At 38.2% G+C, this 16,910-nt stretch overlaps 1 protein-coding gene across 1 annotated transcript; it reads right to left on the bottom strand.

The window, feature by feature from the left end:
• Window positions 1–19: 19 nt before the first annotated feature.
• Window positions 20–16,737, bottom strand: LOC139936455 (uncharacterized). The gene is made up of 6 exons (XM_071931271.1): window positions 16,518–16,737; window positions 5,354–5,413; window positions 4,318–4,647; window positions 1,674–1,997; window positions 1,250–1,579; window positions 20–141 (listed from the first exon to the last, which is right to left on the bottom strand). Exons 1-6 carry the CDS (start codon window positions 16,735–16,737, stop codon window positions 20–22), a joined length of 1,386 nt encoding a protein of 461 aa, XP_071787372.1.
• Window positions 16,738–16,910: the final 173 nt, after the last annotated feature.

Genomic DNA, 16,910 nt, shown 5'->3' with positions numbered 1-16,910 from the left:
ACAACCATGGTAAAACGTTCTAACAACCCTTAGAAACCCTACCAGGTACTAGCATTGTTGTTGAACATGTAAATAGCATTAGGAAATGATCGTCTGGTGCGGCATAGTGAAATCCTAGGAACAGAAAGACGAATACCTGACCTATTGAATGTAAAACAATTGTTAAGTGGATGAGACATGTCTTGCATTATTTTGTGTACTTTGAGCATGAGTCTTTTTCATACAGTGAACCAATTGAATCCAGATTAGTACCAATCAAACACTGAGCGATTTCCCTAGGTCTGTCCAGTTTATTTACATGTTGTTTAGACAGATTACCAAAAATAACAGATCAAACAAAAAGTGAAACTACTTTGAATCAGTGACTGCTAAAAAAAGATTTAAGATTCTATTTTCAACGTGGAACTCTTTAAGTTTTCTCAAGAAGTACAACCACAATATCGGGACCACAATATCCACATTTTGACGTCGGATAAGATTAGGGACCTCTCACTAAATAACGGGGCTTGAATCAAGTCTATCCGTTGGCGTACAGACCGGGTGTTGTTTCACCAAAACAGCGTTCCAAATCTCTACACGACGGAGACTACTTCAGTTTGGCGCATGCGTCGATCGATTTCCTTGCTCCCTTACACTGATCTCTATTATTGGGTGCGTTCATTAAGCTCCCCTGGGTCGACCCCTGTGTGATGTATTTTTTTTTTCTTTTTTCAGGACAAACGTGTTCAGATAATTACCCACGTTCGTCCTGGAAGTAAAATTCGCCACACAGCGGTGTCGACCCAGGGAAGCTAAACGAACGCACCCATAATCAGGAAGCCCTTAAAGCGTATTTTTTGTCGGGAAGGATGAGTTTTCTTTCATAAATGGGTGTGCTTAACTTCTCTCTCACTCGGCGCTTGTTTTGAGTTTTTGGAATAACCTGTTTGTCGTTGAGCTGTTAATCTTATTACAAAATACTGTCTGATATTGTGGGGAACAAAATGTTGGACACCACAAAATGAATGATCGCGTTCCGTTGGTTTCATTACAAGTTCCTATCTTGTGTCCTTCTTGTAATCATAGCGAAGCACTTTAGGTTTTTTTTTTTTTTTTTTTTTTCGCTTGATCAATTTTTGAAAATGTTATAATTCCAAACCGCCAAATTTTGAGAGATTTGATAGCAATATCATGCACCTTTGGGTGAAAGCAAGGCATTACGATACACGCTGAACGATACACGCAGGTAACAATGATCATGGTATCTTACTTGTATCCAGGTTACACGCACGACAGCAGAACGCTGACAAGTTCTCGTAAGGTCTCGGGGTGTGCGGAATGACACTGGAGTTCATGTTTCCTTCGATTCTAAAGAAACATTCTGTCAAACTTGAGTAATAGAAGTTGCCACATGACGTCACCATTGCGTCTCGTCCTTGTATGTCGATCAAGCCCCATTGGCCACTACGGTAACCTGCATCGTAGGCAGCTTTCAACTGAGCCAATGAACACAGTTGCATATCACACTGTGCACAACGCTCTCTGGCCTGTGTCAAGTCGGCACTGGGATACTCCTCCGGTGTTACGAAGATAGGATAGTCTGAAAATACATCCAAAGGCGACCATATTTATTGTTGCTTTATGGCAAAGAGAACAATAATTTAAGTTGTTTCAAAGCGACAAGATTGACTTACCTTTATAGAGAGTGCATACGGGACAGCAATAAGACTGACTGGATCCAGCTGAATAAGCCTCAGTGAAAGGAATACGGCTTGTCCCTACACCGCCCTCAACGACGGAGTAACATGTATCTGGAGACAAACTATCGCAGGATGCCACTTTGGCGAGTTGTCCAATGATGTCGATCAAGCCCCATTGGTCATTGCGGTAACCTGCGTCGTAGGCAGCTTTCAACTGAGCCAATGAACACAGCTTCATACCACACAATGCGCAGCGTTCACTGGCAAGTGACAGGTCGGTACTGGGGTAGGCCTCGGGTGTTTGTACTATGGGGAAATCTGCGTAAGAACAACGTAATTTTAATATATTTCTTCCGGTGTCGCAGATAAAGCTGTCCCCTGAGATTTTGTTTCAAGGGAAACAAGGGAGCTTTCGTAAAGGCGACGGTAGGCACGCACGACGAGAGGTACCCCCCCCCCCCCCCAGGTACCCCCGTCCTGTATGTTGTGGACCGACCGGTGACATGTAATTGACTCACATCCCGTTCCCGTGGCGGGTCCTTTTATGTCCAGACCCCTTGACTATGGGGGAACCATGCATCACATCTACATCAGACAACTTTTGTGAAGCTTGCAACCCCCAAATTTTGACCGGTGTCGCGGCCTCAGCCGTCCGGCGTACTCAGAGCTCCGGGTGACGTCACCGGGCATTTTGGCACGCAGTGATCACGGTCTCAGATCTCCGGCGTGCGTGCCAAGCTCTCCGGCGGGATGACGTATTATTATGCTGCGTTGCGGTCGCATGTCTCCGGTGCTCTGCTACGATACTACTCCCCTAAATCTTCGAGACCTGTTTTGTTATCGTACGAGTGCTTTTTCGACGGGCAACCAAAAACCCTCTTAGTTCCAGCTTTCAGAAGAACATTCTATGTAATTCCCGCCCCTCAAATACTTTATTATGTGAATACTTTTTTCGCAATACTGTCGTATGGACGCTCCACTCGTTCGCCACACAAATTTCTTGTCGACGCCGCCATGACAGCTAAGACTGGGTAAAACAGTCAGTCGACTCGGCACGGCATTAAAATCGACTACTACACCTTGGTGTACGGATGGCATGACGTAATACTACCGTATTGGGTAATCCGGAGCTCTGAGTACGCCGGAGCTCTAAGTCCATCACTCCGGCCATTAGAATAAAATAGAACACGTTTTATTGTCCACGTTTAAATCATAGAAACTTGACACTCACTGGCCAAATTACAAATTAACACAATCAATATAAAAACTGTATAAGTTGCAAAATAAGTTAAGTTAGAAATACAAAGCAACAAAAGACCCGCACACTAAAAAAAAACAACTAAACAAAACAACGCCAACCGGTCACAATAGGACATCAAGACAATACACAACCATGGTAAAACGTTCTAACAACCCTTAGAAACCCTACCAGGTACTAGCATTGTTGTTGAACATGTAAATAGCATTAGGAAATGATCGTCTGGTGCGGCATAGTGAAATCCTAGGAACAGAAAGACGAATACCTGACCTATTGAATGTAAAACAATTGTTAAGTGGATGAGACATGTCTTGCATTATTTTGTGTACTTTGAGCATGAGTCTTTTTCATACAGTGAACCAATTGAATCCAGATTAGTACCAATCAAACACTGAGCGATTTCCCTAGGTCTGTCCAGTTTATTTACATGTTGTTTAGACAGATTACCAAAAATAACAGATCAAACAAAAAGTGAAACTACTTTGAATCAGTGACTGCTAAAAAAAGATTTAAGATTCTATTTTCAACGTGGAACTCTTTAAGTTTTCTCAAGAAGTACAACCACAATATCGGGACCACAATATCCACATTTTGACGTCGGATAAGATTAGGGACCTCTCACTAAATAACGGGGCTTGAATCAAGTCTATCCGTTGGCGTACAGACCGGGTGTTGTTTCACCAAAACAGCGTTCCAAATCTCTACACGACGGAGACTACTTCAGTTTGGCGCATGCGTCGATCGATTTCCTTGCTCCCTTACACTGATCTCTATTATTGGGTGCGTTCATTAAGCTCCCCTGGGTCGACCCCTGTGTGATGTATTTTTTTTTTCTTTTTTCAGGACAAACGTGTTCAGATAATTACCCACGTTCGTCCTGGAAGTAAAATTCGCCACACAGCGGTGTCGACCCAGGGAAGCTAAACGAACGCACCCATAATCAGGAAGCCCTTAAAGCGTATTTTTTGTCGGGAAGGATGAGTTTTCTTTCATAAATGGGTGTGCTTAACTTCTCTCTCACTCGGCGCTTGTTTTGAGTTTTTGGAATAACCTGTTTGTCGTTGAGCTGTTAATCTTATTACAAAATACTGTCTGATATTGTGGGGAACAAAATGTTGGACACCACAAAATGAATGATCGCGTTCCGTTGGTTTCATTACAAGTTCCTATCTTGTGTCCTTCTTGTAATCATAGCGAAGCACTTTAGGTTTTTTTTTTTTTTTTTTTTTTTTCGCTTGATCAATTTTTGAAAATGTTATAATTCCAAACCGCCAAATTTTGAGAGATTTGATAGCAATATCATGCACCTTTGGGTGAAAGCAAGGCATTACGATACACGCTGAACGATACACGCAGGTAACAATGATCATGGTATCTTACTTGTATCCAGGTTACACGCACGACAGCAGAACGCTGACAAGTTCTCGTAAGGTCTCGGGGTGTGCGGAATGACACTGAAGCTCATGTTTCCTTCGATTCTGAAGAAACATTCTGTCAAACTTGAGAAATAGAAGCTGCCACATGACGTCACCATTGCGTCTCGTCCTTGGATGTTAATCAAGCCCCATTCATCATTATGGTAACCGGCATCGTAGGCAGCTTTCAACTGAGCCAATGAACACAGTTGCATATCACACTGTGCACAACGCTCTCTGGCCTGTGTCAGGTCAGCACTGGGATACTTTAGTGCAGTCGATAATATTGGGTAATCTGACAACAAGACAGAAAAACACATAATGCTCGTTAATTTATTACTCATTTGGTCAATCCTAGGTTGCAGAGCTTCAAACAATATTAAGGGACTAACAATTCGTGTTCTGTCTGTAACAAGAACTTTTTTCAATGCGATAAAAGTACTGGGCGCGATTGCTGTTAACAGAATTCTAAAAGGCTATTTATGCTGAAATTTACAAGGAACGCAATCATGCAGAAAAAGGGAAGTCAAAAGTACACAGAAAGTGAAAAATGCACAGCCTGGTGACGGAATAATGACATTTGAATTCATGAACCCAGTGAGCAAACGACAAGAGTGAATAAGTGTGGCCTTCATTAAATCGCCCTCTAGGCAGCTGGACGTGATTTTTTTTTTTTTTGTCTCCACCAAATTTTATTCTTGCCAAATCTCTCAATTCTCAATAATTATTTATACTAGCGGGAACGCGCGGGTTTCCCGCTAGAATTCCTTTGTACTTTTATTAGTCCCTTTTCTGTTTTCATTTCCGTATTATTTCCCAAGCCCCGTTAATTTGTTTCCGTCCTGATCATTATTTTCTCGTCCTGTTTACTGAAAGATGAACAGAGACCTTGCTAACAACTTAATGTGTCTCCTCAATAACTATGAACTATCCCACGACTAATGAATGAAACACTGCTTATCATTATCAAAATATCAAATAAATTCAGTTTTAATATTTACCATCATATTCATTGTCCTTATCTTGACAAGGATATTGTTGTCTCGTAGTTGTTTCAACTGCTTGTTGTCTCGTAGTTGTTTCAACTGCATCCTGCGAAATGGTCATGGAAAAATAAAGATTCATATCAGAGGTTTATTCAGAATAGAGCAATGGTTGGCAAAACAATGCATTATTTTAAAGTAATTTATTGCAGTTGTTGTTTATTTAATCTTTGTTTAGTGTAACTTTATATGTAATTTATTTTATAATTTGTTGTATGACTCAGTTCTTAAGGGGCATATGTGATAGTTTAATCTGAGCCATCCGAACAGTGAACATTTAAACATGTTTTTCTATAAGCATTGAGTATTCTCGCATAACGTTACGTAACGCTTGCGAAACAATTAAAGGTTAATCGTGTTAACGAACAGTCGAAAGGCGCAGGTAAAAATAATGAAATGGTTAAATAAATTAATGTTGGTTTTAATTTAGGAGGGTAAAAATTATACAGTATTGCAACTTTGGTAAAATGTTGATACACACAGCATGTGCACTAATGTGTTGTCCTGTTATTTATAAGTATAATATTTGCTTATGTATGCCCATTTCATTTCGCTCCCAATTATTTGTTTTTGTTCATTCTGTAGGGATCCCAAGTGCGCCCTCAGTGTTGACTGTGTTGACTTGTAGGAAAGTTTACTTTTGTGGAAATCACGTGACATTTTACTCTCTTTTTCTATAGCTTCGTATTCTTGTAAGAGCAACTTGACTTAGGTCCGGATTTCTCTCTGGCCATGCTCCAAAAGCTACTTATTTCAAAGGGAAGTTCATAGAGCCACTTGTGAGTTTTGTTTTTCTGTTTAAACCCTCAGTTTACCCCAATTTTTAGGGCTACATCGGATCGAGTTATTTGCAAACCGTGTGTGTGTGTTTGCCATGCAGCACCGTCACACGTGCGTCCGTAGCTTGCCCTGTTTGCTGACCTTTTTGTTACTTTTGACCATGCTTTGACATTGTGTAACCCTTTAGTGTATTATGTTTAAAGTCACCTGGAAGCGGTATTTTTTTTAAATAAAGCTTTTGTCACTAAAATATGTGTTTTTATGAGAGGAATGTGAATAAAAAATTAACTAAGGTTTAAAAATCTTAGTTTTGATTGTATTTACAAATTTACGAGTAGGCCTCGACCCGAGAGGGTGCTGTTCGTGACGTATTTCAAGGCGCGATATTTGGAGAGAAAATTTGTAGTCGGGCCCCCGTACATTACGTCTGGGAACATGGCACATCAAAACAAATTTAGACACGATTTTACACACATACGTACATTAAAACTTGAACATGTTGAACGCCTAGTTTTTACAAAAGCTATTGCTGCTATTTTTTTTTTTACTATGCGACTTTTTAGTGACCAAATGGGTTGTAAGATGTGGGTCTGCCTACGTATTATTATAGAAATACGGCCACGGAGCAGACTGCACGCACGCACTATGGCTGCTGTATAATGGGCGGACGGTCACATAGGACCTGCACGCTCGGTGAATCGCATGTGGTACCAACAAAAAATCGTGTCACTTTGCAAAAGCTAAAGACCCGAATTTTTTCACGTTTAGCAAATGCTCCTCTGAGTTCATGTCAAATGAGTTGTGTATCCAGGATTCGAAGCACGACGGCTCTAAGTGTTCGCTGCAGCGCTGAAAAAGACGTCGGACCGGACCACTTTGCTCTAGTTAATCTGACTTTCGCAGCCCACAACCGCCTATACTTGGGATCTGCAGGAAACAGATGAAGACTGACCCCATCTTTAGTTGTTTTGCTGCATCCAGCAGCAATACACCTGGTCGGCATTGCCGGAAAAATGCCAGAAAAAAACCTTTTTCGCAGCGTACAAACTCACGTCTTAGAATTACATGTACTTTTGCACGTGTGTTTATCTACGCATCGAGGGGGGTCTATGTTTGATCGAGGCAAAGTCTTCCTTTTACTACGTCACAAAAGGGGTAGGCGGAGTCAACCCCCCGGTCACTTAATTAATTTCTTTAGCATATAAATCGTGACAAACAATTACTCAAAAAATTGTTTTATTGTTAATAAACATATACTCTTATGTTTAAAAGAAAAAAATCCTATTTCCAGGTGCCTTTAAGCTTTTTGTATTGCATTGCATAATTTTGTGCGATTGTATTGGAAGAAATTAAACCAATACAGGAGAGTATATTTTATATATAATAAATTATAAGATTTGGCAGTGCATTTATTATTATTGGTTGTATTTTGTTTAATGCTCGTCCTTTATTAATTATATGACCGGCTCTCCTTCCCCGTGTTTCTACACTTCTAAAAACTAGTTCTCAATTATGAGATTTTTTGGGAATTTTTAGGGAATGGTTTATTCTAAGTTTAAGGTTAAGTTTGTATACGGTTGTTCAAATAATTATTTGGTTTCATTCTTATTATTATTAAATTTCAATTGTTATAATTGTGTTACTTGTTCTTATTTTATTTTTTGTAAAGCACCTTGGAGCATTGTAAAATGGATTTGGCACTTTATGGATGTGTTTTATGGTCATTATACGCGTTAGTTACTCTCGTTTGATTTTCATTGTGAAATATTCCTTGGACCAATGGCTTCTGGAGTAAACAAACCAAATTCACCCCCAATGAGAAGAAAAAAAATCTCAATTGAAGAGTCTTTTTTTCCTCCTCTTTTGTTTTCGACGAAGAGATTCCTACTTAAGCATAAACAGCCTCATAACGTAAAGACATCGATCTTTCACGCTTATAACAAGTGACCTACAGCTAAGTGTGCTCTCGTAAAATATTTATGGAGGTTAAATAATAGATGCGATTAGTGCTATGCTATTTATGCAGAGGTTGTTGAGGGATGAGGAGTGTTAAAACAATGGTTTTCCATTCGATCGATGGAAGGTTCGTTCAAGATCGTTATCATCAAAACTTTAATTTGTTTCGAAAAATCTTTAAAAAAAAGTTATTCCATAGTCAAAGGTTATACAAATTCAGACCGCCGCCATACCCCCCCCCCCCCCGATCTTTTGCTCATAAACCTATACTTGTCCGCTTTTAAAGTACCATTTTATCCACCTACGTATAATTATCCAGCTAATTTGTGGCTGTGTAGCAAGTGGCAGGCAAATTTCCCGTTTGTATTTGTGTTTTGCATAATATTATAGACAGGGGACATGACAGATTTTAAGTCTAAAAGATAAATTTCATTTTTCAGGTAAATAATTGACATACTTGCTCACGGTCAAAAAATGATTTTTTTTTTTTTATACTTTCTGGGTGGAAGGGCCTTGGGGTGCAAGTAAACAAAATTGCATTTTCAATTCCATATATAGCCCGTTTATTTTTTGGCCATTTTGGGACGATTTGGGGGTCTGAAAAACTGGTTTTATCTCATTTTTACAACTCCACCCCACCAAAATGCTAAATTATTTCAAAAACCTAGTATATCACTACAAAGTATCATCCTTGGCCTTCCTTGAGAAAAAAAAAATATTGCTTTAAATATCACCCTTGTGCCATGTTTGCATCGTTTATTACAGTATGTTTTTAGAACTTGTAAAATCGCCATTTTTACCCTATTTTTGGACCCCAAAGTGTCAACTTGCCAGGGGTCTCAGAAAATTTTCCTTTCGGCTGTGGTTAGGGCCAACATTGGTATTCTCATATCTGGTGAGAAAAACTTGGGCAATTGTATCCTGTTGTGACAGTACTGCCTCAAAAATTTTTTCCCCAAAACGTGAAAAAATGCTTTTTAAGGGTCTTTTCAAATAATATTGACATACGTGTCCACGGTGAACAAAAAGGATATTTGTTCTTATACTTTGTGGATGGTAGGGACTTGGGGTCCAAATAAACAAAATTTACATTTCAAATCATTATATAATACGTTGCCATGGTAACAGTTCATTTGTGTTTAGGTGACTTTAAGCCGATTTGGGGGTCTGAAAAACTGTTTTTTAGTTAATATTTACAACTCCACCCCACCAAAAAACACAAATATTTCATAAAACCTTTTACATCACTACAAAGTGTCATCCTTGGATTTACTTGAGTCAATAAAATTATTGCTATAACAGTCACCCTTGTGCTATTTTTAGAACGTGCATTAGAGTATGTTTTTCGAACTTGCAAAATCAACATTTTTACCATATTTCATTTTTTCAGGGGTCTCAGAATATTTTCCTTTCGGTTTTGATTAGGGCCAAAATTGATCTTTTTATTTGTGGTAAGAAAAACTTGGGCAAGTGTATCCTGATGTAACAGTACTGTCTCAAAAATAGACTTTTTTCCCAAAACAGAAAAATGCATTTTGAATTGTTTTTTCTTCATATTGAATTATATAAATGGAAAAAAGGGTGATATTTAAAGCAATAATTTTTTTTCTCAAGGAAGGCCAAGGATGATACTTTTTAGTGATATACTAGGTTTTTGAAATAATTTAGCATTTTGGTGGGGTGGAGTTGTAAAAATGAGGTTAAAACCAGTTTTTCAGACCCCAAAATCGGCCCAAAATGGCCAAAAAACTAAATAAGCTGTAACCATGGCAACGGGCTATATATGGAATTGAAAATGCAATTTTGTTTACTTGTACCCCAAGGCCCTTCCACCCAGAAAGTATTAAAAAAAATCATTTTTTGACCGTGAGCAAGTATGTCAATTATTTACCTGAACTGACTCTTAATCTTTTTACATGTGGCAATGTCTGTGTATTATAGTTGTCTGTTTCTGCCACAATGCGATAGACAGTTATTGTTCAAGGGATACTTATCGGTTTGTAATAATTCGTAAACAACATGTCCTTATACATGAAGTGATCTTTTCAGTTTTATAAAACAAGTCACTACTTCGTGTTGATGACATTATCAAAGAGGTTGTAGGTTCTTCTGCGCATGCGTTCACAGAAAATAGAGTGAGTTTTTGATGTCATGGCAACATCGTGTGAGAGCTACAATAATATTGTGTCTTGTTAGCGTTCATACTACAGCATTATCAGCTTTAATTGCAAAATTAGCTGTATTGCATTTTAAGCTATGATTGCAATATCAGCTATTATTGCTTTTTGATGGAATTGGGAAGGACATGCTCGTCACGTATTGCAAGTCAACTCAACGTTTATTTCCACATTCCGCATAGTAATAAAAAAAGAATGTCTCCTATACAAAAGATATAAATGTAAAGAACCACCAGTGTAATACGTATAAAAAAATGAGACACAGTGAAAAACGAGGCAAATTGCAGGCATGTTCAAAAATCAAAGTATTGTATGAACATGCATCAAACAACAGCAGTGCACTTCTCATCACAACTTCAGTTACAACATAATAAGACAGGTGCGAAAGATACGTTTCAATCTTCTTATTTGTCATATGTTTGTCTTCTTAAGCTGTGTAATCTCTTTATATTTTCATGTCATTTGACCTTTGGCCGCTATGGGAAATTTGTTTTTAAAGATTAAACCATTAATAGAAGGAAATACAAACAATCAAAAAGCTACCTAAGGAGGTATGTCGGATCTATAATGTAAATCCTAACTAGAAATTCACGAAAGGACATACATACAAAGTGTTTTTCAAGGTGCTTATCTTAGAATAGAGGACCTTTCATGCCTTGTACTTAATGCTGGGATGATAAACGTTTTACGCACTAAGTAATCCTAAATTAAAACCATACCGCTTTATTAAAGTAGCGTTGCATCGTGTATAATTAGTATCAGCTCACCGAAACAAAAGTAACTAGACATTAAGTGTTTGTGAACAAACACGAAGCTGTTCCGTGTTGTTTTGCTTGGATTATGTGCTTCATTGCCCAAGGAAAATATAACTGAAAAAAGGTTTCAAAAAAGTTGTGTAGCTCTTGTTATAAAGGCTTACTTCCCGGTTGACCCGTAAGTAAAGGTCAACATGGGCCCACAGCTACCAAAGATTAATCTGCAATGCCAAGGAGTCTATGAAATCGGTTGTGTAGATCTTGATATATAGTCCCACTTCCGGTTGACCCAGAAGTAGAGGTCAACTTGGGGTCACAGTTTTCAAAAGCTAATATTTATTGCCTTAGAGTCTATAACTGAAGTTTGAACATTAGCTTTGTACTTTTTTAGATATGGGCTCACTTCCGGTTGACCCGGAAGTAAAGGTCAACATGGGGTCAAAGTTGTTTCAAACTAATCTTGAATGCCCAAGGAGTCTAAACTGAACCAAAATTGATAATCTGTTGTATAGTTCTTGAGATATGGTCCCACTTCCGGTTGACCAGGATGTAGGGGTCAACTTGAGGTCACGGTTTTTTAAAGTTAATATTTTATGCCTATAAGGAGTCTTTAAGAACAAACAGTTGAAAAGTCGGCCGTGAAGTTCTTAAGATATGATGCTGCAAAGATTTCCTAATTAATATGCAAATGAGGGTCACTGGTGGTTAATTAATAAATAATTTTAATATGTTTTATGATAGGAGTTAAGCTAAACATCCTAAAGCTTCCATTTGATATTATTTTACGTGTTTAAAAACACATAATTAATTTGTAGGATACTCCTTTATTTTCCTACTCCTGCCGATAGGGGGCGCTCTTATGAGACATTTCAATTGCACGATTTCTGCACCGCGATGTCTGTATCTGACTCTGTATTTGTATGTGTACGTCGCAGAGACCAAAACTGTCACAAAATGTCAAGCTATAATTTCCCCTATAGAACACGGCCCAGTTTTATGGCTCTGTCTGCTTCAACCAAACTCTGCCCATTTATTATACAACCACCATTCTCCGCTTACTGTGCAGGCGCTGAAATATATGTGCAACTAGTTCAAAGCAAAGATTACATATGATAAGTTTCCCCGCGCACAAGCAAAAATATCCCTGCTAAGCTGTGAAATATGCTTTATGTAAGCGATATATCCGCGCTTCTGATGTGTCAATTCTTTGCTTACGCAGTGAAGCAGAGTCAAATTGGACCAGTTTCACAAGATTTCCCCTCATGTACTAACAATCTGTTTTGACTTTACATGTTTGAAGTGTAGGCCTTACCAAACCTACTTACAGGGCAAAATTACATGGTTCTCATGACCACCAAAGTCTGCGCTTACGATCACCATTTTCCGCTTACTGTGATGTGCAAGCTTGGAAAATAATGTGCGAGCTTGGAAGCGCACAAACAAAAGAAATCCCTGCTATAAGCAGTTTATTTCGCTTGACGTAAGCGCAGAATCCAATGCTTCTGCAGAGCACGGAATCAAACCTAACTACGACACTTGTCGAGATAAAATACAGATTCTCAAGATTTGTGCCGCTATGTGCCGCAAAGGCAATATTAATTATGTTGCGAATGGGTGACTAGTGAATTTTACTACTCGACTAGTCGCACCTCAAACCTGACTACGACACTTGTCGAGATAAAATATGGATTCTCAAGATTTGTACCGCTATGCCGCAAGGGCAGTATAAATTATGTTGCGAATAGTAGTAAGCAACACAACTGGTTCACCAAACAGGTAGTCGGGACAAATTTGGTAGTCGATGTGTGGACACGATTATAACGGAGTAGAGAAAAACAGTAGTCGCGACTCAAATAATAATTTGTAGTCGCGACTTTAACACTAAAGCACACTAGTCGCCCCTGCCTACTTTTTTTACAAGTAAAGCACGGTCTGCTGCGAATGCAAATCAAATTTTTAAGTCACTGTTTTCGCAGTGAAAGTTTCGCAGGAGTTGAGCACAATTAGTCAACTGTAGCAAATTTGTTGATGCGAATTGTGACGTGAAGAACACATTCCCTGCTAAGCTGTAAAATACGTTTAGCGTAAGCACAGTTCCCTGATTACGTAAGCGCTGCGATTCTTTCCTTTAAAAGCCCAGGACCAAACTACATAATAGCTTTTTAAACACAAAAAGCAGCTTAACCATGCCTCATGTTCAAGTTGTGAATCCAGGTGTTCTGCTCAATTTCTGCAATTTTGTAAAGCAAAATGTTTTGCCTGTTTATTATAAGCAGCTCTATAAAACTGAGCCAATCAACCACCAGAGAAACGTCAGCATAATAAATTCTCTGCTTTTGTATTCCTGTCAAAGAGTTTTTGTTTGTCATGGTCTAATTTCCGAACGTAACGCGAAATACTGGAATTAGTTTAGGCAAATGGTCCCCGGCGCGAACAAGGTGACTTTACCCGTAAATAATTCCAAATCCCGGGCGGTCTATTTTCGTCGTCCACGCTCGTCGCCTGAAATGAACCCGGTCCACGACGCACTATGCTCAGGCTTGTCAAATTTTGGGAACAAGTTTAGACTTGTGCTAGTCGGTGACCGTAAGAAATCTATGTATATTGAACAAAAAAACGCAATAACACCGGTCGAAAATGGGATAAGGACTTGTTCAAGTTAACAGTTTTACAATTTTGACTATTCAAATCAAGTTTTACGCCGTACCCGTGATCTTTGAAAAAACTTCCCCGGAAATACAGGTTTTTAAAAATAATTACACTGTTTCTATAAGTTCTGATGCTTTAAAAATGACCATCAATAAAATAGATCTTAATCTAAAGCAGTTTTGAGAAGTGTACAACATGTAATTTAATTTTAATCGAATAAATTATGTTTCGGAAAGCTGGGTTTGTTTACTCTTCAAGAGCCATTGTGTTTGTGCACAGACACAAAACGTGCACTACATGACGTCATGGTGACGTCGTCCAGAATTGTATGTCGGAAATCACATTAACAGGACCTGACTAGTGTATAGCTGAAAAAAAGTTTCAGGATCGGCGGTCTACTTTTTGAGATATGGTGTTAACTTGGTTTGCTAATTAAATATTCACAAGCTTAATAAGGCTTATTAATTAAATTTTTTTACATTTTTTACGATAAGAATTAAGCTTATGTTCTAAGCTTCAATTTGGTATAATAAACTCACTCTTTCGTATTATGGTTTAGGAGATTAGGCTGCCGCAAAAACGTGTACAAACACTATGGGATTTAGGGAGAAACAAAGAATAATAATAATAACAATAATAATAAAAATAATAAAAATCTCGACGAAAACAATAGCTGTTCCGACTGGAACAGCTGTTTTCACTTGGTGCATCTCAACATATGCATAAAATAACAAACCTGTGAAAATTTGAAAAGCTGTCAGTATTATTTAAAAACAGAAACGGCGTTTAAAATTAACTGATACTTTGTATTTTTGGATAGTTCCCAAGTCCAGGTATGGCGCTAGCAAATAAATCAAGAATTCGCTCTATTTCGGGGAAAATGTCCCCACACAGGCTTTGTTGACGTTTCTCCGACACAAGCCGCGGTAGCATTTATTAAGTTGTTTTTGCCTTATACCGCCATGGATATTCAAGTATAATTTATAAACACTTTAAAGGCAGTCGACACTATTATTTTGTTATTACTCAAAAATGTTAATAGCACAAAACCTTACTATGTACGAGTAATGAGGAGAGGTTGGTAGTATAATACATAACATTGAGATAAATTGCTCCCTCTGAAGTGACGTAGTTTTCGAAAAAGAAGTAAATTGCCCAGATTTGATATCGAGACCTCAGAATGAGATTTTTAGGTCTCGAAATCAAGCATTTGAAAGCACAAAACTTCGTGTGAAAAGGGTGTTTGTTTCTTTCATATTTATCCCGCAACTACGACGACCAATTGAGCTCAAATTTTCACAGGTTTGTTATTATGCATATGTTGAGATACACCAAGCAACAGGACTGGTCGTTATGAATGACCAATAGTGTCCAGTGTCTTTAAAGCCATTGGACACTTTCGGTAAACAGTTCTGTTCAAGGCCCACACTTCGTGTATCACAACTTATATATAAAATAACAAACCTGTGAAAATTTAGGCTCAATCGTTCATCGGATTCGGGAGAAAATAACGGGGAAAACCCTACCTTGTTTCCGCACGTTTCGCTGTGTCATGACATGTGTTTAAAATAAATCTGTAATTCTCGACAACGAGAATTGATAGTTGTTTTAATGTTTTCTCGAAAAGTAAAGCATTACATGGAATAATATTTCAAGAGAAGTCTTTCATCATTACCTTCTGTAGACCCTGTAAGTTATTTGTAAATCTGTGAACTTTTTTGTTTTCTGTGCCGAAAGTGTTTAATGGCTTGAAGTATATTTCATTTGAGTTTAAGGGAGAAACCACTTTAAAACATTTATCCTGATGTATATATCATCAAACTGAGTGGTCATTACGTTTTATTGTTTAACAACACATACATTTGGGGGATTTGTTTTATATTCTTACTTCTAGACAACTTTCAAGATCTATAAATGATATTTTATCAAGTTGTACATTCTCTCAACATGCTGTTTCTCTGCAGTAATAAATTATTACTGGTTAGAACTTTAATATAACTAATATATAAAAAATAAAAAATAAAACAAGCAAGGGTGACATCAGGTTGAACAAAATACAAAAAGGGGGAGGGGCGATTAGAACCTACAGTCAGTGGGGTGTTATTAAGATGGGGTTGTTATAAAATGTCTTAAGTTTTGACCAAAGATCTTGCCTTCAACTCGGCTTAAAACAAACTGCTTGTTTTTTTTACCCACACTCTGAAAACACCTGGGTCAGATTTAATCGGAATTCGAGTTCCCAGAGAAACCCGATCCATAACTGGTCAGACTGACTCAAGAAATGGTCAACAATTTGAGATTTTATTTGAGATTATATGCGTCTTTCAAATACCTTTCTTTATTATTTGTTTGCTGTGATTCCTAATCGAACTGACACAAATAGGTCAGAATCCAATGGGGCCCGGACCCATGCCCCTATTAATTCAATAAATTAATGTTAAATTTGAAAGGGTCACGAGAACACTGTTCTATAAGATTACAGCTAAAACTGTTATTAAGCCCACTGGTTTTGAACACAACACATTACATTCCTGTGTTAGTTGTTAGTAAATGCCATTAAGTAGAGTGCAATTCACTGGTTGCTTCTAATATAATGAGTCTTCTTTACCGGCCCACTGCCATACATGACTATATAAACTCGTGCAAATATTATGATACAAAGTAGTGTTTTACTAACCATGTTTACATACCCGAAATCCTCTGTTTTTGAACAGTTAATAGTATACAAAAATAACTTTGGTCTCGCGGGATATATACAGAGGCAGGAACAAATAAAGTATGAACATTCAACTTTAAAACCATGGCTTACCTTGGTACATGTGTAGGAGTAAAGCCATCCTTTACTTGGCACCAAGTTTCTAGAGTCGTCATAGTGTGAACCGTTAAGGAGCTGACACTGACCTGATGCCATCTTGTAGTTTGAAGATTCACACCAACTCGAATCTTTGCAAGCATTGTGACATAATCTCTGTGTCTTAGCCTGATTGATTGCGTCTTCACAGCCCACTAATACATAATCAATCATAACACACCATGGAGCTATAGACGTATGACGGGATGAGATTGTCATGAACGATGATATGGCTAGCATGAATACGGGTAAAAAGCACCAACCTCCCCGTTTGGTCTCCATGACTAGTCTGCTCAATACTCCGACGGTACACCGATACTTTCTATACGTTCTGGTTGCACTACTTT

Source organism: Asterias amurensis, chromosome 4 (assembly GCF_032118995.1).
Source record: "Asterias amurensis chromosome 4, ASM3211899v1".
NCBI classification, from domain to species: Eukaryota; Metazoa; Echinodermata; class Asteroidea; order Forcipulatida; family Asteriidae; genus Asterias; species Asterias amurensis.
The sequence above is the reverse complement of the archived record's forward strand: the minus strand, read 5'-3'. Positions and strand labels throughout refer to the sequence as shown.